The sequence below is a fragment of the Macrobrachium nipponense genome, chromosome 33 (genome assembly GCF_015104395.2).
Source record: "Macrobrachium nipponense isolate FS-2020 chromosome 33, ASM1510439v2, whole genome shotgun sequence".
Taxonomy (NCBI): Eukaryota; Metazoa; Arthropoda; class Malacostraca; order Decapoda; family Palaemonidae; genus Macrobrachium; species Macrobrachium nipponense.
Window position 1 is genome coordinate 1,695,908 of NC_087219.1, and position 26,370 is coordinate 1,722,277.

General features: G+C 38.8%; 1 protein-coding gene and 1 long non-coding RNA gene across 5 annotated transcripts in view; one reads left to right on the forward strand and one right to left on the reverse strand.

The window, feature by feature from the left end:
- Window positions 1-26,370, reverse strand: part of LOC135202926 (uncharacterized) — a 430,846-nt gene that overhangs the window by 401,615 nt on the left and 2,861 nt on the right. The gene's annotated exons all lie outside the window — the stretch shown is intronic.
- Window positions 1-26,370, forward strand: part of LOC135202925 (long-chain-fatty-acid--CoA ligase 4-like) — a 285,902-nt gene that overhangs the window by 229,664 nt on the left and 29,868 nt on the right. The window contains exon 2 of one of the 4 annotated variants that reach the window (XM_064232385.1): window positions 7,624-7,644. The exons of the other annotated variants lie outside the window; for them this stretch is intronic. Coding sequence (XP_064088455.1) covers window positions 7,631-7,644 — 14 coding nt within the window. The 5' untranslated portion in view covers window positions 7,624-7,630. The remainder of the gene's footprint in view (window positions 1-7,623; window positions 7,645-26,370) is intronic. 4 annotated transcript variants of the gene reach the window in all.

The following is a 26,370-nucleotide window of genomic DNA, read 5'->3' on the forward strand; positions in this document are numbered from 1 at the left end:
TGGAATACTTTGAAACTACAGTAATAAATGCAATAAAACCCAAAAACATGCTGTGGATGAGATACGTGGATGACATACTAACATTTTGGGATAATAAGTGGGGTAATTTTAATGAATTCCTCTCAAAATTAAACGCATTAGTGCCCAGCATCAAATTTAAAGTTGAATGGGAAACAGACAACAAAATTCCTTTTCTTGATGTTTTAATAATCAGAGACACGACAGAATACAAATTTACCATATACAGAAAACCAACGTTCTCACTTTCATATATTCACTACTTTAGCTATCATGACAATAATATCAAGATAGGTGTAGCTAGCAACCTATTTTTAAGAGCCTTACGAATTTGTTCCCCAGATTTCCTGGAAACAGAATTTGAACTAATTCGCAAGCAACTTTCATCTTTAAAGTATCCTGACCATATAATTGAGAAAGCAATTCAAAAAGCAAACGTAATTTTCTACCGACCCCCTAAAGACAAGACCAGAGACACACCCAACAATAAAATAAAAATTCCCCACCTGGAGACGATTAAGAGAGTAACTCACAACCCTTGGGAAATCCAACCCTTTTGCATTTTACCTACCCAAATACCTTAGCCAAATCCCTGATTAACGTCCAACAAAAGACATCGCCCAAAGACTCTGGGGTATATGAGATCCCATGCCAGGACTGTGACCAATCTTACATCGGATTTACAGGTAAATCACTTCCCCAGAGATTAATACAACACAAACGGTCAGTTAGGTATGGACAACAGAACTCGGCTATTTTCAACCATATAAATGAACATAACCATAGAATAAACTGGAATATGTCACGTGTAATTTATAGCAGCAACTGCCGGTACAAGAGTCAAATGATGGAATCAGCCTTAATAAAAGAGAAGCAGGTAATGAACATCTCAAAAGGGAATTGGACATCGGACATCGTCGACGCAGTGTTCATTCAACCAACGCTTAAGAAGATTAAAGGAAGATTATCAGCGGGGGTGACCTAAATTGGCTTACTTGTGGACGAATCTCTTGGTATAAAATACCACCTTTTCTGTAAACTTTTCTCATTCATATACCTGAAGAGAGAGACAGCAGTCTCTGAAATATAGTACTTTCTCTCTACATTTTGGTGTTTTTTATGGGCTCCTTTTATTAGATATATATATATATATATATATATATATATATATATATATATATAGATATATATATATATCTATATATATATCTATATATATATATCTATATATATATATATATATATAGTATATATATATATATATATATATATATATATTATATATATATATAGATATATATATCTATATATATATATATCATATATCTATCTATATATATATATATATATATATATAAAATAGCAGACCCCTTCTTCCTTCATTACCCCTGTCGCATGCCCCTAAAGACAAGACAGGGAGGGAGGGACGGGGAACCCCCTGGCCTCCTCACGATTTTTTAGGGACAGGGTGACCCCATAAAATTTCTCCCATAAAACGAAACCGAAGCCTCTCGTTTTATGGTTGATTTATTTTTACATTTTTCTTGGGTAATTAAGCTTGGCAACCCACAGCAGTAGATTATCGAATGCATGGCCTGGACATAAATATACCAATCCCCGTTGAGTTTACGTTAATCAAGAAGGTATGACGAAATCGATACTAATAGATATTTTCTGATGTAACAGTCACGCGTGTATGTGTTTCAATTCGTATTTATAACATATAAAAATTTATATATATATATATATATATATATATATATATATATATATATATATATATATATATATATATATATATATATATATATATATATATATATGTATATATATATATATATATATATATATATATATATGCATGTATGTGTATCTGTTCGTTTGTGTGTATTCAAATGGAAAGTGGTTGACATAAGGGGAGGGGATGGAACCAAAATATTTAGGGAGGAGACAACGAAGAGAATGGGATGAATAAATAGGGGCAGAGAGAAGGGATAACGGAGAGAGAGAGAGAGAGAGAGAGAGAGAGAGAGAGAGAGAGAGAGAAGAAAAAAAACAGGCTTGTATGAATAGATAACAATGGTAATGGTATAAATAATATATATTGAAGTAGATAACGAGAGAGAGAGAGGAGAGAGTAAAACAGCTGTATGGAATAGATAAACTGATGTTATAATAAAAATAATTATATATTGAATAGATAAAAGAGAGAGAGAAGAGAAGAAGTTAAACAGCTGTAGAGAGAGAGAGAGAGAGAGAGAGAGAGAGAGAGAGAGAGAGAGACGAGAGAGAGAGATGAGGAAGAGAGAGAGAGTGAGAGAGAGAAGAAAACAGCTGTATGAATAGATAACAGATGGTATATGGATAAATAAATAATTATATATTGAGTAGATAAGAGAGAGAGAGAGAGAGAGTAAACAGCTGTATGAATAGATAACTGATGGTGTATAGATAAATAAATAATTATATATTGAATAGATAAAAGAGAGAGAGAGAGAGAAAGTTAACAGCTGTAGAGAGAGAGAGAGAGAGAGAGAAAACAGCTGTATGAATAGATAACAGATGGTATATGGATAAATAAATAATTATATATTGAGTAGATAAGAGAGAGAGAGAGAGAGAGAGTAAACAGCTGTATGAATAGATAACTGATGGTGTATAGATAAATAAATAATTATATATTGAATAGATAAAAGAGAGAGAGAGAGAGAGAAAGTTAACAGCTGTATGAATAGATAACTGATGGTGTATAGATAAATAAATAATGATATATAGAATATTAGATAAAGAGAGAGAGAGAGAGTGAGAGACTGGTGGAAATACCATGGAATCTTAGTTATTAATGAAAAATGCAAATCAGCGCATGAGAATGATTGTAGTTTATTGCAGGGTATTTAAACGAACTACGCCAGCTTAATTGAAGAAGAAGAAGAAGAAGAAGAAGAAGAAGAAGAAGAAGAAGAGAGAGAGAGAGAGAGAGACGCGGTGGTGAGATTGAAACGGATGAGAACGAAAATTCATTTGAGGGAGGAATTCCTTTGAGTAATAAAACCAAATAGTTCCAGCTTAGAGGAGAGAGAGAGAGAGAGAGAGAGAGAGAGAGAGAGAGAGAGAGAGAGAGAGAGAGAGAGGTGAAAATGTTGCTTGGGCGTCCGGATAATCTCGTCGCTATATTTTGAGGTGTCTCTCTCTAACATCTTGGGGTTTTCTTTTTCCAATTCGACGTCATGTCCTAATTAGCCCAAGATCTTGAACGTAGGAAGGAGCGGGAAGGGAACAGTGGAAATCAACCCCCCCCCCCCACACCCTCACGGATACCCCTATTAACATTTTGTTGATAACTTACACTGACGATTTTATTGAGGAAGTTTTAATGATTTTTCGATCTTTGTTCCTGCTGTGCTATGCTTTGAGGAAAGTTTACCATTTTTTTTTTTACATTTTATTTCTTAATATATTTTAAGTCGGTTGTTTCAAGATCAAATGAATCAGAGCCATTAGGTACGGTTATATATGATTTAGAGAAACCATATAACTCATTGTGAACAACATTATCTAATGCAGTATTCATATTACACAGAAAGTAAACAAATAAAAAAGTTCGCCAAAGTTTCTCCGGCTCAAATCGAGTTTTCTGTATAGCGTATACTAATCAAGTCCATAATCAAGTCCACCGAAAATAGATCGATCATGCGGTGGTATCGGTACAATGCTTCATGAGCTGCGGGCCATGAAACTTTTAGCCACGGTTTGGCGGTGGCCTGTTCTATAGCGTTGCGAGTCACAAATTTTGAAAACCACAGAGGCTAAAGGACTGCAATTTGGTATGTTTGATGGGTAGAGGGTGGATCAACGTACCAATTTGCAGCCCTCTAGCCTCAGTAGCGTTTAAGATCTGAGGATGGACAGACAGGCAAAAAGCCATGTCGATAGTTTTCTTTTACAGAAAACTAAAAATAAATTTGGAACTGAAGCCGAATATACCAACCTCTGGGAAGAGACATCGTTTTGAGATTTAGGAGAAAAGTGACTGCTATTATTACCAACGCAGATCTAGCCAATCTTTGCCCACGACCCCCCCCCCCCACCCTCTTGCAAGCAATGCAGTTCCATCGACAGCTTCCTCTCCCTAGTTCGATCATACTGAGAAAGAATGCAATACCTCTCTCCCGGGATGGGCTGTATACACACTGAGAAACACGACTTCGTCCCCAAAAGAGGAAGTTCTTGAAGAATCCCCCTCTCTATATATATCGGAAAATGGCTTCCGTTGACACCCGTCCTCCTCTCTGTGGGATTTTGCTGACTCCTCATAATTTTCACGAGCAGGGTTCGTGGCATTGATTCCCTTCTTCAGTTTTCGCGAAATTTTCTGAAATCGTTGGGTCGCTGATGTATATTTTTAATTTATCGTTTTTAGTATAGTGAGAATCTACTCTTACCAATTTAGACCTTGCAGAAATTTATTATTATTATTATATTATTATTATTATTATTATTATTATTATTATTATCATCATCATCATCATCTTTCCTAAATAGTGACCCCCAAGGATTATCGGGGGTCGTTCTCTAGGGCTAATATTCCTTGCACGGGGGAGGGGTCATTATCTTTATGATTTTTATATTCTTCTTTTTATGTTTTTACAGTTATCTCCAACGGGGTTGCACTAAACACGCCGCAAAGGTGAATACATACTGGGTTAAAACCTTTTGTGGGTCACTATCTATTAAAGATCATTGCAATTTAGAAGACTTCTTGTCACAGGAACTTCAGCCACAGTCAGAAGTGAGACAGCGACTAACTTTATCCTCGTATGAGAGCCACCCAACCACTCGGGAAGCCCTTCGCAACGGGACAACGAACGACCAAACAGCCTTCAGCAAAAGGCAGAACAAATGAGGAGCAAAGTAGCCCAAAAACCAGCACGCCTATTCGACGGGGCAGAGGTGGGCTCCATTCAACCGAGTTAATTAAAATCTGCACGTCTGCAAAATTGACGACGACAGAATTTTTTCCCCGTCTGCATTTGGCAGTTCATTATGCAGTTTGGCGGATATTAATCAGGTCTGAGTTTTTGGAATCGAATCCTGAGCTTCTCTTTTTTATCGAAATATGGCGACGATTAAAGGGATGGAATCCAAGGTGACAGGTGATGTGAGTCTGAGCTGCCTTGTGATCTGCCTGTTTCTCGGAACATAGCTTTTCTATTTCCTCGATTTGGCCTTAAAATAGAAACTTGTGGCAACTATGCCACTGGATGGGTGGGGTGTCTTTACTAACTTATCATGAAAACATTGCTTTTCTATTTTCTCGATTTGGCCTTAAAATAGAAACTTGTGGTAACTATTCCACTGGATGGGCAGGGCGTCTTTACTAACTTATAATGAAAACATTACTTTTCTGTTTCCTCGATTTACCTTAAAATAGAAACTTGTGGTAACTATTCCACTGGATGAGTGGGGTGTCTTTACTAACTTATAATGAAAACGTTGATTTTCTATTTCCTAGATTTACCTTAAAATAGAAACCTGTGGTTAACTATTCCACTGGATGGCAGGGCGTCTTTACTAACTTATCATGAAAACATTGCTTTTCTATTTTCTCGATTTGGCCTTAAAATAGAAACCCGTGGTTACTATTCCACTGGATGGGCAGGGCGTCTTTACTAACTTTTAATGAAAACATTACTTTTCTATTTACTTGATTTACCTTAAAATAGAAACTTGTGGCAACTATGCCACTGGATGGGCAGGGCGTCTTTACTAACTTATAATGAAAACATTGCTTTTCTATTTCTTCGATTTAGAAAATAGAAACTAGTGGCAACTATGCCACTGGATGAGTAGGGTGTCTTTACTAACTTATAATGAAAACATTACTTTTCTATTTCCCGATTTACCTTAAAATAGAAACTTGTGGTAACTAACTTATAATAAAAACATTGCTTTTCTATTTCCTCGATTTACCTTAAAATAGAAACTTGTGGTAACTAACTTATAATGAAAACATTACTTTTCTATTTCCCGATTTACCTTAAAATAGAAACTTGTGGCAACTAACTTATAATAAAAACATTGCTTTTCTATTTTCTCGATTTACCTTAGAATACTTGGTTGTGGATTCTGTTTATTCTTAGTGCCTTTTTTTATTCTTTATGATTAATCAAATCCTTAAGTTTTCAAAGACATGCGTTTACTTTGTTCTCTATTGTTATTCTATCCCTTTTCGAGTTTCATGAAATCATTCTGAGGTGTTTCCTATACTGCAGCTTATTCCATTTTTTTTTTATAATCTCAGTTGCCATCCTTTTTAATTACCATCCTTTCTCTTCTTCCTTTTCTTTATAGAGAAGACTTTACTTCGTGCTGTCATACAACGTTCTTCAGTAATATAATCACATATAATATACATTTTCCGGTCATTCCTTTCTGTGTAGTCTTTTGAGGACCCTCTATGGAATTTCTGTCTGGAGGCACTTGAAAACCTTGTAGTAAAAAAGGCATGAATGGTTTCCTTTCTAGTAATGAAAGCACTCGTAATTTTCATTCGGCTTTCCAACACACAATTACCATATGTGGAAGCATGTGGCTACTGTAATCAGCTTCCTATTTCCTCATTCGGATGGGCCGAGTCCATAGATCGACGCTAGACCATTTGAACACCTAGCCAGTTGGGTTAAGGTGCCTGCTGGCTTAAGGCCTGCTTAATCTAAAGCACCACCCACCATATTCACCCGAAAGGCACGCAAACACACACGCACACGCGAGCGCACCATGAGTCGTATCACCCAGATGATGGACAGGAATTAGGGCATTGATGGGGTTTTTCCAAATTATCCCTCATTTTGCACAACTGTTTGGAATGAAAGTGATATGACGCAATTAAAAGTGTCATTCAGGCGTCGACAACCCTGCAGGGGCCTTTGATTGATTCATTTGGACTGATTCACTCAGTCGCTCGCGTGTCCTAAAAATCTTTTTGGGGTCCAAATGGGAACGGGGGATTTGCCTGCATTTAGGTGATACAGATCATTTTTACATTAATGAGTTTGGTAATATTCTGCGATGGGCAGGCACGTTTGGATACACAGACGCACATGCACACACACATTTTTATAACTACTGTACACGGTAAATTTACTGTTAACATTGCATGGAAATGAACCATAGTTTTCATAACTTGTATACACTGAATATCTAACTGTCCATATATATATATATATATATATATATATTATATATATATATATATATATATATATAATATATCATATATAATATAGTGTTTCTATAACTGAACCACGAAAATATGGAAAGTGATAATGAATATATAAATAAAAATAAAATCCACGAAGAAAAGAGAAACGATGGAGTTCTGCAAGGCCTTCCGACTTCTTGTCCTTTACGTAACAAAGTAAAGGACAAGATATCGAAAGGCCTTGGAAAACTCCACCGTTTCTAGTTCCTTCGTGAACTTTGTCTTTATTTATATATATAAATACATGTAAATATATATTAAAGACTAAAATGTATAAATATATGAATAACAATACTGTCCACTTCAATCTGATTATTAATACTTTTTCCACGCCTATATTCCAGATCCTAGATGGTGTTCCTACGGTAAACATTGCACACTTCTGTTTTTTATCTATTTTTTTTTTTCATTTTGATTTACAGCCAAACACATTACTATTATTTGGTTCGGGCTCCAGATGCATGACACTTTGGACACATGATTTCTGATGCATCTTGTTGGCGGCCTACTTTAACTTTCTTAGCATGGTGTTTTTGCATCGGCACATTGGTAGGAAAACTCTACCAATGTGCCGATGCAAAAACACCATGCTAAGAAAGTTAAAGTAGGCCGCCAACAAGATGCAATGAAATGAAGAGATTGGTAACTTATGTTAACAATAACTGTTTTGGCCTGTACGGTATGATTATAATGATATAAAATTGGAGAGTATTGGTAATGTATACTGCGTGTTACATGTGAATGTGTGTATATGAATAGATCCCTCTCTGTACACGCACACGTGTAAGTTTAAGCCCACGTTATTCTAATTCATGCATGATCATTTGAGCTCTGCAAACTACTGAGAATGTAATATTGATTTCCCTAAAATCCAGTTATTAATAAACTGATACCAGCATGCTGTGGAGAATCTCCATAACCACACTGAAGTTAATGTAAGGGTAGCATGTGCTTATGACGAATCAGGTGAATTTTGATTCCTGTGGACATACTGATAAAAGACGTGGCTTGTCCATTATATGAGTGTTAATTATTTGAGGGTAAATTTCTATGGATAGTTAATTAGGATGTATATTACTTAATGCATATGAATGATCTTAATTACTTACAGGCGATATGATCAGGGTCACAGTAATTAACTGAACTGGAATTACTGATATATGAAAGTTGCCAGACATGATGTACAGATGTACACTTCTTAGAATTATTGTGCATACATCACACATGTTTACAGAGTAAATGCCGCCACTAGCCATCAGACAAGAAATATGATCATATAGAGAGATAGATAGATAAATAGATAGAAGTTTATTGACCACAACACATACAGTTATTAATATCACAAGCTCTTGAATATGGTCCAACAAAAGTAGATCATATTGCGCATAAAAATCTTATATTAAAAAAAACACATACATCTAAATAAGAACACTTGAAACTACCTTATATAATATTTTCAGCGTATTAGTTTTTACAATTAAAAGTAAATGCAGCTAAATAAACGGAAACCTTTTAACTACTACAACTTTCTTTGCAAAGCATAAAACTAAATATTACCCTAGGAAAAATAAAAACTAACATTTAACATGCTAAACAACATATTTTAACAATTTTCAGGACTCTTCTCATACTTACGAAGACAGAATTGCTTAGGGGAACTAAGCTATAAAAAGTTGCCGAAAAAACTGCAGAAAACATGACCACCACATATGAGCTTTAAGCACACAGCAGCCAGAAATAGAAATCTGGACCACATAACAGCCAACAAATGGGAACTTTAACCACATAATAGCCGCCTGATAGAAACTTCAGGCAAATGACATCCTTCTAAAAGGGAATTTTAACCACAGAAGAGGCACAAAATGGCAACTTTAACCACACAACAGCTACCAAATAGGAATTGTAGCCACATAACAGCTACCAGATGGGATCTTTAACCACACAACATCCACCAAATAAAAGCTTCACCCAAATAGTAGCTCCTGGTGGGGATTTCAACCAAAACAAGAGCCTCGAAATTGAAACTTTAACCACACAGCTACTAAATAAGGACTTTAACCACACACCAGGCACTAAATAAGAACTTGGTCACACAGCACCCACTAACATTAACCATACATCAGGTACTAAAGAAGAACTTCAGTCACACAGCACCCACCAACTTTAACCATACATCCTGCCTGTTATTCCTTAGGAGGTTAGTGCAGTCAGTGCACCTCACGCCGTGCACTGTAGGCATTACTTAAGGTTCTTTGCAGCATCCCTTCGGCCCGTAGCTGCAACACCTTTCTTTCCTTTTCCTGTACCTCCTTTCATATTCTTCATCTTCCATCTTACTCTCCACCCTCTCCTAACAGTTGATTCATAGTGCAACTGCTTTGAGGTTTTCCTCCTCTTGGCCCCAAAGTCCCAGCACTTGGGCTTTGTATATGTATGTATGTACGATTATTTTACGTTGCATACCAGTTGTTATTCATCAACGGGACCAACGACTTTACGTGACTTCCGAACCACGTCGAGAGTGCACTTCCATCACCAGAAATACACATCTCTCACCCCTCAGTGGAATGTCCGAGAATCGAACTCGAGGCCATCGAAGTGGCACGACCACGCCCTACCGACCACGCCACTGAGGCGCTACATCCCAAATTCTATACATTCTGTTCTCTAACGTTTGTTACCTCTTGCATGCAATGGATATATACCTCATTTGTAGTGTAGAATGAATAAAAGTATAATATCACGTGACAGCTTGACAACCACGATCACCTATACCTGAAATCCATTACGACCTAAAATAACCTTTCCTCAAAGGTTAAAACTGGACGGCTTGCCTTGGAGAATAACAGAGATCCAGCTGCCCCGCCACGGAGAAAGGTCAACTCCAGTCCGAAGAAAGGAGTGAGATGAAATCGGGTGAAAAAAGTGGAATCAGGAGAACAGGTCTTCGGTTGGCTCCATTGTTTCGTGTGTACAAATGTCATCTCCTTCATCTGGAGTCCCTTTTTTTTATCGTTTCAAATACGAACAATGAGAATTTCGAATGATGGTGATCAGCACTGATACCAGCTTCTCTTAATATCATGATCAAGAAATAAGGTTTTAGCGCCTCAGTGGCGTGGTCGGTACGGTGTTAGCATAACACCTTGGTGGCCGCGAGTTCGATTCTCGGGCATTTCACTGAGGAGTGAGAGATGTGTATTTCTGGTGATAGAAGTTCACTCTCGACGGGGTTTGGAAGTCACGTAAAGCCGTTGGTCCCGTTGCTGAATAACAACTGGTTCCATGCAACGTAAAAACACCATACAAACAAAAGAAACAAACAAGAAATAAGGTGAAGAAGTCATTCAGTCTTCCTCAGAACAAGGACGACAGAAACAAGAACAACAACAATAATAATGATAAATATTATTATTATTAGTGCCGTGGCACGCCATTCAGACGTCGCCGGTTCGCGTCTTCCCCACCAAGTGCGGTGAAGAATCACTGGCTGAGTATCATGATCAGCTACTGCTGCAGTGTGGGGGTCTTAAGTGGGAGGTTGAAACCATCATTCTTTGGAAATTTAATTTTCTAGTCAATACCCCTTTTGGTGGGCTTGTTCTATGTGAATAGGTTTGATGTAATGAAATGATAATAACAGCAATATTATTATTATTATTATTTTGTTCTTAGAGGTCCACAATGATAAAAAAATATTGCAAGTTCGTGTATAATTAAATTTTTTTTTTTAAATTATACACGAACTCGCAACATTTTTGTATTATTTTGGACCTCTTAGAACATTATGTGTACTCTCGCGATAGAGAGTTTTTCCCAATTATTATTATTATCAGCCTGATCAGAGCGGTTTTGACGCCGAGATCGAAATGATACAAGGATATATAGAAATTGTGAATTCCTTGGCAGAATTCGTCTATCTAATTCTCCGAATGAGGGTTCGAATCCTACTACTGAAGTCAGAATTTTTTCCACGTTGTTCTTGCATCTGGATCCCAGGCTTTCTGCTGTCAAGGTATCCAAAAAGTGTGAAGAATAAGAGAAGTTAGAGGCCATTGCGGTTATATATATGTATATATATATATATATATATATATATATATATATATATATATATATATGTGTGTGTGTGTGTGTGTGTGTGTATTATGATAAAAGATCCCATAAAACACCAAAATAGAGAGAAAATACTACATTTCGAAGACGGCTGTCTCCCTCTTCAGGTAGATTCATCTACCTGAAGAGGGAGACAGCAGTCTCTGAAATAGAGTATTTTCTCTCTATATTTTGGTGTTTTATGGGCTTCTTTTATTATATATATATATATATATAGTATAATATATGTATATATATATATATATATATATATATATATATATATAATGTGTCTCACCTACCTTGGTAAGACACAGGAGACATATATACAACACCCGAAGGAATGTTCTGAAGTGTACGGACAGAATAATCCTTTCTTCCGACTTGGAGGAGGACCCTCGAGGTTGACAATGTCGAGAAGCCCTTGTGTGCTTCAAGGAGGAAAACAAAAGAAGGAATGCAGGTGGAGTGTTGTCCTCCTCCTTCTCTCGTCACGGAGGAGGATTTTTCTGTTTTGTGGCGCTTTTTGGAGGTTGCCGGAAAATTCCAAGTTTCGCTGGATATTTTTTTTTTTTTTTAAGTTTTTTATAAGTTTTTAGGCCTTTGTCGCTACCTCGTACATTCACGTTGCTGAAGTCATGATATATTTGAAACTTTATTCGCACAGACGTATCATATATACATATATATATATATTGAAAAGTCATTCATATATATATATATATATATCATATATAAATTAATTATATAATATATATATTATATATATATATACGCACACAAATTTATACATATAAACAATCTTACAAATCTCTTTATGTCTCGGGCGGAGTGATGACAAAAATGTATAGAATTAACCTTTTCTCTCTCTCTCTCTCTCTTTCTCTTTAGTTACTGCGATATGAAATGTTAATAAGCTTATTCCGCGTAATGATTACGCCTCAGGCTCCATTACCTTCATATAGCGTTAATCCTCTGGCGACTGCAGGCAGCTTTATATACGGAAGAAAACGGGAGTGAGCATATTGCATTTTTGGGGGGAGACTCCAGGAATTACGCCAAGTTGCGCCAGATATGAGAAACTAAGAGGCGCTGCATTCTGAGCCTCTGCAAAATCCGGAGGTCTCTTAATGCGCTTAATGGTGTGGGCAGAAGTTCTGATGAGACAGGGAGAATATTACAGCAGATATGCAACGTATACTTTTATTCAGTTGCGTTGTATGGATATATTATTAAATTTTCTAGACGAGAGAAACGTTGAGACAGACTGATTTACACACACACACAGAGTTACAAGGATTAGGATGTCTCAAAGACTTACGAGTATTCAGTCCATCCGAGAAGACATCATGTGCTCACTTATCTTGACAACTTCTGGTGATAGTTTATTCCATGTGTCACATACCTTGTATGAGAGAGAGAGAGAGAGAGAGAGAGAGAGAGAGAGAGAGAGAGAGAGAGAGAGAGTGTGAGAGCCTGCTATAAATAAAAAAAAATGATCTCGAACACGCAAAATATAATTTCCAAACTGGGAAACTAGTAATTAATCAGTCAGTCACGCTAATTGGCTCTGTGAGATGCTGAGGCGTAATTGGGGTCAGTCTTTGGATCTTTAGAAAAAAATAAAGGGGGAGAAGGGACTATGGGGGTGGGGGGGTTCAGGGAAGGAGATTGAGGTAAAAGACCTCTCAAAACTGAGGTTAATACCCAGAAAAAAGCAAAGGAAAATATAATATAATCAAGCAATACTTGCACTCACTCTGGTGGCTCACTTCAAATTCCGCTCTTGCGGAATCCTTGCAGTATGCTGCAATCCTAGGGGCTGCTCTAGTATGAGCAAGAGCCCGTGCTGGCATAAGGCCAGCTTAATCTACAACAAAGTTTCGGCAACGATTAGTATCTGCTTCTATCCAGGAGGTTGAGTGGAGCCAATCCCTTCATTGGCTCCACACGGGGGGGGGGTGGGGGGGGGGGGGGGGGGGGGGGGGGGGGGAGAATGACGTCCTCAAAGCTTCGAAATGGGACCTTCACGCAACGGAGGCCACCACACACAGTGGAGGCAGTCACAAGGCGAACAGGGAATAAAACTCGATCAATACGTAGTAAGGAAATGTCGCCAGAAAGAAGGAAAAAAAATTCTTACGTCACCAAGAGAGAGAGAGAGAGCAACAAGATTCCCACAGGGGGTAGCTCCGTCAGCGCACCTCATGTGGTACACTGTAGGCATCGCTAAAGGTCTTTTTGCAGCGTTTCTTCTGTCCCTGTAGCTTCTCTCACTTTTTATATACATCTTCATTTCACTTCCATTCCACCCCCTTCAGTCTTGCTGCCCAACCACTCCAACTCCCTCTCGTCACCATCTAAAGCACAGAAAACGGCTGATAGGGTCTCAGTGCTTGGTGTATGCCAAAGTAAACATATATGCTAAAGGACCATCCAAGTAGGCCGTTGCTTGCTAAGCAAACAAATATGGTGCACGACCATCCAAGTAGGCCGTTGTTTGCTAAGCAAACAAATATGCTGAAGGACCATCCAAGTAGGCCGTTGCTTGCTAAGCAAACAAATATCCTGCAGAACCATCCAAGTAGCTCGTTGCTTGCTAAGCAGACATCCAGAGAATGGGGCAGGCAGAGAACCTCTTCTTGAAAACCAAAGCCCGAAAGAACCGCTCAGCTGGACGTCCAGAAATCCTCCTCCCTCTCTCCCTCCTGGGAGGAAAAAGAAGATGGTGCCAAACGTTCCCGAAACCATCAGAGTGTGGTATAATCGCCTTCGGCTAAACGTCTCCTGCGCCGACAGGAAGTCGTGAGAGAAATATCAGGGTCTTTCCAAACCCTGGGAGATTATCCCCCGGATGCTGGATACCAACGGAGCTGGGCTTTCCCTTCCCCCTCCCCCGCCCCTTCGCCTTCTTCTCCTTTGGCCCCCTGGGCGTAGGATCTGGGTCATCTCTTTTTTGGGGCCTTCAAATTCTTCTTTCTTTCATCTCAAAGGGTAGGCCCCGTAGGGGAGTAGAGCCGTCAGTGCACCTCATGCGGTGAACTGTAGGTATTACTTGATGTTTCTTCGCAGCGTGCATTTGGGCCCTAGCCGCAACTCCTTTTGTTTCTTCTACTGTACCTCTTTTCATATTTTCTCTCTTCCAACTTATTACCAAAGTCTCTTAGCAATTATTTCATAGTGCAACAGCGAGGTTTCCTCCCTGTTACACCTTTCAAAACTTTTACTGTCATTTCCTATTTCAGCGCTGAATGACCTCATAGGTCCCAGTGCTCGTTGGCCTTTGACCTAAATTCTACATTCAATTCAGTCCTCCAACGGTAAGAAGGTGTATTTTCTTTCGGGTGTTAAATTAGCTTTGAATTCATTACATTTTGAGCATAACGTTGTACACAAAGGGATTCATAGAAATGAGATATGCATCGTTACTAATCTTCAACCTACCAAAACCCGACCTAACGCCTCATGGGTGTTTGAAAATGGGGTCAGATGACACACCCACACGTGGTTTGAACAGGTGAGACAACCATTTCAAGTCCAAAAAGACGCAGGATGACATCTTGGTCAGCGAAGAATCGCTTACAATGATGTAATTCCTTACCGGCGCGAGTTACTGTTATGTTATGTCACAGGGTGAATTCGATAAGAACGGGTTGTTTGTGGCCAGGAGTGTGAAAGGCGATATAATATATATATATATATATAAATATATATAAATATATATATATATATATATATATTATTATATATATATATATTATATATATAAAGCAATTGCTTTTTTTATATTTCTCTCACATTTCTTCTCCTCATGTCCTTTTGAGGCTTGCATACTGGTCGCAGGCAAACGCGCTTGCATAAATACTCTCTCTCTCTCCCCTCTCAGGCTTATCTGGCTAGAAATGCAATACTCGGGGAACTGTGTAGTGGTTTTCCTCCTTCTTCAAAGGCTTCTTCGCCCACCAGGACAATTGTAGGGATTCAACGTGCCAAAATGCTTCCAAAAATGCACGTCTCTGAATACTCCAACGCACCCAAGACGTATGCTTGGTTATTTATATATATATATATATATATATATATATATATATATATATATATATATATATATATAGTATATATATATATATATATCAGTACATCTATGAACCGACACACCGACTGAGAAAATTAACTTTGAATCCAAACGAACAGATATTCAGACACAAGCCGCTGGCCACCTCCGTTTCATAGCGCTGTCAAGTTTGATTTGGAGTCGACAGAACTAACCTTTCTGGTCACCTGCCAATCGCTATCGAGCTTTGTTCACTAGCATATGAGAGCTAACGTAAAAGCCATCGCGGAAGGAAAATCAATCGGTCAGTGGTGTTCCTCGCATTTGCTCGTAGCGTGACTGGAAGCGTTAAGGTTTTTAGAAGTGTTTTTGTAATATCGATGGCAATAATGGAGTTATTCTTAGGTAACGAAGAGAACCACCAGTAATGGTATATAGATGGCAAATTCTGTTCATTAATCTTTTATAAATGTAATCATAGTGAACGTGGGAATCATGAATTAGGTGACGGTGCCAGCGGCCATAGTATAGCAGTAATTAAATAAACTATAAGATTCATTTTCAAAAACACGCGATGAAGATGTGACGATTTGGCATCATGGAAACAATCTCGTTTTTTATTTGTGTAAAACAGTGTGTCAAGTAGTGATTGAATATCTAGCTTCCAGCACTGATTCCACTGATATCAACAGCCTACTGCTGGGGCTCCGTGTCCTCTACTGCCAGAATGTGGACTATTATAAATGGTTTTGCCATGATAGACTATAGTAGATTCACATCAGCCGTGCATTTGATGTCTGGGCCAGTCCCTTACGACGCTCCTGATTGGCTGTTGATGAGCCAATCTCAGGGCTGGAAACTCTCAGTCTCTCTCGAGAGTTTACTTAGGTAGGATGTATGTTCCATCGCTCCTGAGGGATACGTCTTTCAAATGTATCCCTCAGGAGAGGTGGAACATACATCCTGGTTAGGTGAACACTCTCGAGAAACAGAGAGTTTCCAGCCCCATGACTGGCTTATCAATAGCCAATCAGGAGAGTCGTAAGGGACGGGGCTAGACGTCAGATGCATGGTCGATGTGAATATACTATAGTAAGGTTACAGTTACTGGCATGGGATCGTGTAACGCCAGAAAGAAAAATGCCTTTCTCTCCTTCCGCCGCCACTAAACTTCGGAACTTTTGTCCTTCTCCCGTTTTCCCCATATTAGAGTAGGACTTCTATGCTTGCCTTGGCATGAGTGCCACTGTTTTTCCTCCCATTTTTAAATGTTCTTGAGACTGCACTACATACAGCAAGGCCAGTGGATGCCTTGCAGACCCTTATATAGGCCAATGAAGGAAATTCCAAGGCATTCACATATATTATCAGCGAGGAATCTTCCACTTGTGCCCGGATGTTCCTCTGTGCTCGCTGGCGAAATACCTCGAGCACAGATGAACGGAATTTGCCGGGAATCGGTGAAAATGTTCATTGGTTGAATCTCTTTTGATGACAGATAGTTGGGTGATATCCGTGTGACATCTGGTGAGAGGCGAGCTGCCACGAAGGGAAGACCTTTATTGTGAATGTCACGGTTACTTCCATTTCTGGCAGTATTTAATAGACAAACGTAGAATCGGTTACGAATACGACGGAAGATGAAGCAATCGCTGTTCGTGTGGCGCTCTTAACGTATTGTTTATATTTTAGCTGCACGTCTTCAGTTCGTATGTGGTGACGCCTTTGAATGGGGCGCGCGCGCGCCCACTCGAACCATAACCATATATTTTCACTTCTGAAAAGTAAGAGAAGCAAACACTTCGCTTCACAAACACCTGAGCTTTTCACAGCCTTGGTTTATAGCGGGTACTTCAGCCGGGCCCCTTTTTTTAACTTTTTTTTTTTTTTCTATCACGGCAAAGGGCGTACTTTTTCTACTTTATAGCGGAGGGGAGTATTTTCATTTTTCTCTATTTTTATTTCACAAAAGAAGGATTTTATCTCGAGATTGCCGAGGGAGTAGAAAGGGGAAATGACGTGGAAACAAAAAACAGCAGTTAGTGGCAAATGTTCAAACAACATGGTTTACAAAAGTTCCGCTACAAAAGAGCGTAAGAAAGGCTCTTTTGATTCGGCTTTCTATTTGTCTTTCTCTCCTGCTCACTTTTTCTTTGAGTACAGGCGCAGGCACACACAGCATACATTATATATAAGGTGTATACACACAATATATATAAACATATACATGTGTGTTTGTCTTAGTCTTCGGAAGCTGTGGCTCGAGAAGGCGTTAGTTTTCCTGTACTACTTTATTTTAATGGAATGAAGGCGTTATTTATGGTCCCTCTCCACCGTGACTGCAACCAGTTATAAAGTCAGCTAACTAACAGACACAGTACTATAGTAAATTCACATCAACCGTGCATGTGATGTCTAGGCCAGTCCCTTGCGCCGCTCCTGATTGGCTGTTGATAAGCCAGTCACAGGACTGGAAACTCTCAGTCAATCTCTTATGTCAACCCAGCGCCAGATCAGTAGACCTAACTCCGTAAATGAAATCGCATCGGTTCCATCCGTGGATCGAACTCTGTGTTTCTTGCTAGTAAAGCGGGTGGTGTAGTTAAGTCCTCGATATTTAGCTTATTATAGTGGCTTACAGCCAGGGTACTAATTATTGCAAAATATTAGATTAGTCTTCAAGTACTAGATATTTAACTTATTGTAGTGGTTCATTGCAAAATATTAGATGTCTCTGAGTATAGATATGTATAGCTTATTGTAATGGTTCACAACCAGGGTACTAATCGTCGCAAAATATTATACAAGTCTCTTGCACATGTGTATTTCCCAAGCCGCAACGCTCCATCGTCGACGTACGAAAGCTTCGCTGCTACATAAAAGAAAGAATCAATGGAAACCCCTTTTGCCGCGAGCAACTTTTCCTTCTTTCCCATCGCTGGTTCCGACGCTGACGAACGATGCTCTCGATCGCATCCTATTACCGGGAAACGCAATCTTCGGCTCGATCAGCTCTGGCATTTTTCGTATACGAGGTCAGACTCCGCGAGCGCTGGATGCTGCTTTGTTTTCAGGCATCGTGCGTTTCGTAGAGGAGAGGCTGGAATCGTTTGGTTTTGGGGCATCGTTCGTTTCGTCAAGACGAAGCAAAATCTTTATCTCAACGGTGATTGCTATGGGAACCTTGCTTGGAGCAGAGAGAGAGAGAGAGAGAGAGAGAGAGAGAGAGAGAGAGAGAGAGAGAGAGAATTATAACGGCAGCCCCAACCTCAAAGTATCCTGTGTCATCCTAAAGGCTAATTGCTGAAAGTAGGAAGATAATTTTATAAGGGAAAATGCGCATCACGATATTCGTTTTTTTGAATCTTGATGCCTTCAGATTTATGTTCGTAAGTTGCAAATGGATTTTTACTTATCAGATCTGTGTTGACTCACCCATTCCTAATGCATGTCACCGTAGCTTTAACAGTAAAGATAAAAAGGTGTATAGAAAAGACTAAATACCAACAAAAGTGGGTCAACTGCAAGTACAAATTGCGAATCTTGCGCACGAAAAATTACTTTTAATACTCTTCGATGTTTATTTCATTGTTCAATAATAATAATAATAATAATAATAATAATAATAATAATAATAATAATAATAATAATAATAATAATAATAATACTTTATCTTTATCATTATCCGTATGCGCTTCGTAGGCTAACGTAACTGTGAACGTTGAATGTAGTTTTGGCATTCACCCAGTTTTTTTTCTTTTGTTATTAATTTTCTTTTATCTCTTAAGTCATGTCCGGTCCTTATTTTCATTAGTTCCTAACATAAGTTCTCAATAGGAGAATAAATTACTAGCATTGTCTTCTTCAGTCTGCAGATATTACAAGTCTTATCCTTCTACTCTCTCTCTCTCTCTCTCTCTCTCTCTCTATATATATATATATATATATATAATATATGTATATATATATATATATATTATATATATATATATATATATATATATATGTGTGTGTGTGTGTGTGTGTGTGGTGTGTGTGTGTGTGTATGGCGGAAGGCATCCAGAATCCATTGAACAGATTTTTCCGGCACATATTTCCCTTCTTCCCAGCGCCTATTCCCCCTCTGTGACAGCGGCACGGGGCGGCTCTTAAAAGTACTTAGAGACTGGACGGGCATATATATGAAAAAGGGGACTAGACCGGATCTGGGTTGCGTTCTTTTCACGCACAAAAAAAAAGAAAAAAGAGAGGTTTTCCGTAATCCTTTCAGCCTAGGCCGAGCTAGCAATTCGAATGGGTTATACGCGCGTGGCGCTATTCCAATCCTTAAAATAACTGCAGGGAATTCGAAATAGAATACGATTCGGATTTGAATCCGCGTAGTTTAGTAAAAGAGCGCTCGGAAAATATCAATTAAGCCGGCGTAGGAATCACAGGCCGGTGTAACCCAGGGCTTTAGATATCGAAGGAATTAGGTTATTTGGAGCCATTGTTACGATAAATCCACTCCCCGGGATATTTGGGGGGGGGGGGGGGGGGGGAGATACATCAGATTTAACGTTTGGTGCCTAACGATGTCAATATTTACGAACACTGGCGATTTTCTGCTCGGGTACGCGCCCGCCCTTCCGCTTCCCGGGTACCAAGGCCTTGCCGGGTACTATACTGCATCGCGGCCGGCCGGCCGGCCTGCATCGAAGCTGCTTTTCATGGTGTCAGGGATCCACGTTCCCGCTCCAGCCCCACCCGTCCCCGAGGAATCAAACAACTATAGAAGCGGATGTCAGGAGAAATTAAAAATCTCCCCGAATTGAAGCTCGCTGAATCGATGCCCTGGAAATGTAGGTTTTGTTCAGATTGCCACTCGTACCAAAGGTCTTCTGATCTAAGTACCTCTCTCTCCTTTTGTTTCGAAGGTTCGGGTATCCAAGTCGTTTGTCTTCCGAGATCTTGTGGTTTCGTAGTGGTTTGGTATCAAAACTTTTGTGGTCGAATCTTCTGCAAATCACGTTGGTTCTTAACCTTTTCTCAGAACATTTTCTCGTACCCCCATCCAATGTAAATACATTGCAAACATGAAAATATTCAGTAAATATACAGTACCATTGCACTGGCTATCATGTCTCGTACTCCCAGATTTAAGGGTTACCCCTTAGGGGTACAGGTACCCAATGTTAAGAGCCACTTGTATATCAATACCGCAGACCTTACGTATCATCACAAAACATTATTACGTCAACGCTTTAAACAAAGTATTGGACTCCTAAGGTAACGAGCCTGATAGCGTACTTTATTGATTTGAAAGTCTGGGATATGAACCCTAAAACACAACAGTTATGAATACTGAAGTCCAGTGGTGCTGAATGCTATCAATATTGAAGCCTGAAATGTTTTCACTGCCAAGTACTGGAGCCCTAAAAATCAGCACTTTTACATACTGGGCCACACTGCCAAGTACTGGAGCCTGATAGGGTTGAAGCTCCACGTCCCTGGAGCCCTAAAAATCAGCACTTTTACATATTGGGCTCCACTGCCAAGTACGGGAGCCTGATAGTGTTGAAGGTACTCGTCACTGGAGCCCTAAGAATCAGCACTTTACCTACTAGGCCACACTGCCAAGTACTGGAGCCTGATAGGGTTGAAGCTCCACGTCCCTGGAGCCCTAAAAATCAGCACTTTACATACTAGGCCACACTGCCAAATACTGGAGCCTGATAGGGTTGAAGCTCCACGTCCCTGGAGCCCTAAAAATCAGCACTTTACATACTAGGCCACACTGCCAAGTACTGGAGCCTGATAGGGTTGAAGCTCCACGTCCCTGGAGCCCTAAAAATCAGCACTTTACATACTAGGCCACACTGCCAAATACTGGAGCCTGATAGGGTTGAAGCTCCACGTCCCTGGAGCCCTAAAAATCAGCACTTTACATACTAGGCCACACTGCCAAGTACTGGAGCCTGATAGGGTTGAAGCTCCACGTCCCTGGAGCCCTAAAAATCAGCACTTTTACATACTGGGCTCCACTGCCAAGTACTGGAGCCTGATAGTGTTGAAGCTCCTCGTCACTGGAGCCCTAAAAATCCGCACTTTTACATAATGGTACTGGAGCCCAGTAATGTAATCTCCTCATCATTAAAGTCTCTTGAATCATGGTCTTTGTATGGATGGCTATTAGTGCCGAAGCCCTAGTGTCAAACTTTTTATTATTTAGGGCCTTGAGTAATCTAAACCCTGGTATTGAAAGTTTCATCACGAAAGTCCATTGTACAAAAGCGTATAGTGTGTAGAAGGCCATGTAACTGAGTAGTACCTCCATTCATATTCTCCATTCCATCATGCTCTACACCGTCTCCAAACATTTGTTTCATAGTGCAACTGACATGTTTCTCCTTTTACGCCTCTACAACCTTTTTTTTACTCTCAATTTCCTTTTCCATTAAATACCAAATGTATCAATACCAACAGAATTGAAGACCTTTATATAGAAACCTGGTATCAAAACACATGCTATCCGAATGCATTATATAAGTCCCCACGTAAAATTCTACGTTGTGTGATGAACCCCATTCATTCTACCCAGTATACTGCATAAGCTCGCATTATTCAAGGTACCTACTGCTATCCCCGGATATGTTCTAAAGGTAAAGCCAGGCCAACAGTGAATTTAACCCAAGGGGTCATATAAGCCTTCATGGTTTTACAGGTGGTTTGGAAATACTAATTGAAACTGCGCACGGGGAGGATCTCGGTGGAAACCCGACTCTCGGTATTCCGAACGAATATCACACCAGCAAGCGAGGGATGAATACACATATATATATATATATATTTCGTCCATTCTTTAGTTTCTTTATGAAGAATGATTTTAGATTTTTCACTGTTATATTGCAGTACGAAAACATACGCAAGCAGGCACACATATCATGTAACATATTATATATATATATATATATATATATATATATATATATATATGATATGCTATATATATATATATGTATATATGTTATATATATATATATATATTATATATATATATAGATATGTATATACATACATACAATACATACATGCATGCATACACGCACGATCATCATCCCCACTAGACATAAATAACTTTTGTTCTACTTATAATATATATATATATATATATATATATATATATATATATATATATATAATATATTCACACACATTATTGGATAGAGAGATAGATAATGAAGTGCCGTTTTAAATTACATGCGAAACTAGCTGACATTAAAAGTAATGACGAATAATCCCAATTCTGTGCAAGTGTTCGTTGATTCTAGTAGACGTGTGCCTCTCAATACCCCCGGATTCTCTCTGGGCATCCTTCCTAGATAGTGACCCCCAAGGGTTTTCGGGGTTCGTTATCCACCTTTGCGGCGTGTTCATTACAATCCCGTTGGGATCTACCGTAAAAAAAAATCGTAAACAAAAGACTGTAAATATCACAACGATAATGACCCTCCAGAAATATAATTCCTAGATAACCTCGTCCGAAATCCCTTGGGGGTAGGGGCTGGGGTGGTTGTGGGGAAGGGAGTGTCACTGTCCCGGAAAGATTCTTCTTTGGATCAAGCGGGAATCAGGCAAGCGGGTAAGTAAGCAAACAAGAAAGAATGGGAAGAGGGATAGAAAGAAGGAATCGATTCAAGATGAAATGCTAGCTGGGATGAGGTGAGAAGAAACACACAAGGCGGCATCAAGAGCAAAGATGGAAGACACAAATGTCAACGGAGAATTAAGCAACTTATCAAGCCGACAGGAAATGAGATACAAAGGGAGCGCAACACAAACCGACACAAAAAGATAGATAAGAAAAATAAAAAAGGATAGAAGGTCCATAATATAAAAACATGAAAAGTGGAAAGATTAGATAAAAAAAGAGCAACAAAGACCACTTGTAAAAGTAAATACGAAAGACAGAATAAAATGGGAAAGAAACTATAGGAAATATAATAATAAATACAATATAAAAATACAAATGAAGTTATTGATTAAATTATTACTGATATGATAACTTGCTCGTTTGATGTGTAAAAACAGCAGCAATAATGATAATAATAATGATAAACGAAGTTCTATTTAATGACAATAACAACGACAAACTTATCATTTATTTTCAGCGAAGAAGATCGCAAAGCGAAACAGAGAAATGCTATTTACGTATCCCCGAAGAAGGAGGAGAGAGAGAGAAAGAGAGAGAGAGAGAGAGAGAGAAAAGAAATGGAGAGAAAAATAGCTCGATTTATTTTGTCTTGATTTCCCCATTCGTCGTCGTAACACTGACATAAAAGAAATTTATGAGCTGATTGGCCAGGTGATTAGGAGGTTCTGGGGAATGGGCGAGGTTCCTATATTATGAGGTTTGGGAGGCGTTATCGAGGCTGGTCGTGAGGTTGAGAGAGATCGACGGTGATGCTGCTGCCGCGGTTACGAGATAAAAAGAGAGGTGCGGATGACCCTCTACTGTTTTTGGGGGACCAGCAGCCCTTCCTTGCAATCCCTCGTAGTGCCGTCAGTACACGTCATGTGGTGTATTGTAGGCTGCATTTCACGGCCTCTGCAACCTCATTCATCCCTTTTGTTGTACCTCCGTTCATATTATCTTTCTTCCATATATGTCTTTTTCCATCCTCTCCTAACGATTCTTTCCTCCTGTTACACCTTTCAAACCTTTTTACTGTCTAATAATCATGAAAATGTAATTAACATGAAAATTATTATTATTGTTATTAGCGTACCTGTACAGTGAATAATAACCGCAAAATAAGAGAGGGTCTGGGAAGCAATTATATTCATGTTCCGTACCAATATCTATACCTTCATTCTTAATACCTATATACCAGGCTGGACGACTATTATTATTGTTATTATTATTTCGGAAGGAGACCCTCTCTTAAGCATCTTTTGTTGAAAATGGTTGCTGCTTCAGGACTATTAATCTTGTAGAGAGTCTTTCCTATTTTTCTGTTGCTTATAGACTTACCTTACCTTACAGACCTTACATCATGTTCGGGTTGCCCCAGGTCCCTCAGTGTGAGGCACCTCTAATGCCAAAGGGTATGGTAAAATCCGGTTGCTGGGGGTATTTTTGGGGTTCATTGTTATATTTTGCTTATAAAATAACAATAAACCCCAAAATGACTTAGCAACCGAATTTTACCATGCCCTTTGGCGCGCTGCTCGCCAGTCTATAAGCAACAGAGAGAAAGCTGTCATCGGAAAAATAGAGAAGACTCTTTACAAGATTAATAGTGCTGAAGCAGCAACCAATTTCAACAAAACATATAATTATCAATTACAAATGAGTGACGACTCGATTAAGGTGGGAATGGAAACTGGGGATATGAAGCTGAAGGCCAAATTTCCGTTAAGGATAAAAAAAAAGGGGATTAGAAGCAAAGTTACAGGGAAATCGTAGCCCTGTATGTGGGGGGAATCGATGCTGCCCTAACGGAAACAGGCCTTTGAGAACAAGTAGTGTTATTTTCGGCATTGAAAATCTCTCTTTCTCTCTCTTATTCTAAAATAATTATAGATTATTCATATCATTATGATTAATACTAATATTCGTCAATAATAGGTTATTCATATCATTATGATTAATACTAATATTCGCCCACCTTTCCCTCTGATAACTTGTTTTGAATATCTCTCTCTCTCTCTCTCTCTCTCTCTTTTTTTTTTTTTTTTTTTTTTTAATTCACGCACGGGAGCATTTGACCACAGCCCAATTGAAATTATATGGTTTGATGGCGGATATACGAACACAAATAATACTCGATAGCAGTCGTAAACACTATGACCGTTTATTGTTAGACTGTGTGATTAAACCATAAACGCTTTCATAGAGGTCTCCGACGTGTCAGGACCGGAAGTCGCTTTGGAGATGAGAATGGAATATAAGTATTTTATTCGTTGTATTCACTGACCTTTCCTAGATAGTGACTCCCAAGGATTTTCGGAAGGGGGGAGGGGGCGGGGTTGGTTATCTAGGCTTGATATTTCTTGGGTGTCATTACCTTTATGATATTTACAGTTTTTGTTTATATTTTTACGGTAAATCCCAAACGGGCTTGTACTAAACACACGGCAAAGGTGGATACACACCGGGTTAGAACCCTTAGGGGGTCTAGGAAAGATCCGATATAACCAACTGTGAACATATGATATTGGACCGTAAATTACATATCGTGCAACTAATGTTCTCGTAGACCCATATTTGTATTTCAGTCAGTGCAGTGTTTACGACACTTAATTTGCCCGCAAGAGAAACCCGAGGGCAGGTTTTAGGAGAGCCTGAACAAAATAGGCACATTCTATTATATTAAACTACTTTATAACTCGGCTGTTATACTTCGCCTCCGATGCATAAGTTGTCTCCCAAGTGCAGTGAATTCGGTATAGAACAACCTTTGTAGCTTAATATTTTAAATATAAATCGTGCCTATGTAACACACGCACACATATACTATACACTATATATATAAATGCTTTAATAATCCCAGTAGATGCACGTGACTTCATTAAATAAGCGAATATTACAGGAAAATGATATAGAAATCCAAGTGCTTTCGTCTTTACTAAGAGTTAAGAGTGTCTTAGTAAACACGAAAGCTCTTGGATTTCTGCCAATCATTTTCCTGTGGTATTGCTTATATATATATATATATATATATATATATATATATATATATATATATACTATACCTATACCTATACCTTAGTAAAGCCATTACGGTTTTCTCGTGATACAAAACTAAAAATATTCAAGTTCAGAGAAACAGAAAGAAAACTTTCCACAAAAGTATTTAAATACAACTAATCAAAACAGTAATTATACTATACTTTTGCCGAGATGAAAATTTCTTCCGGATTTCATGAAAGCCGAAGAAATGCCGTGGGTTAAAGAATG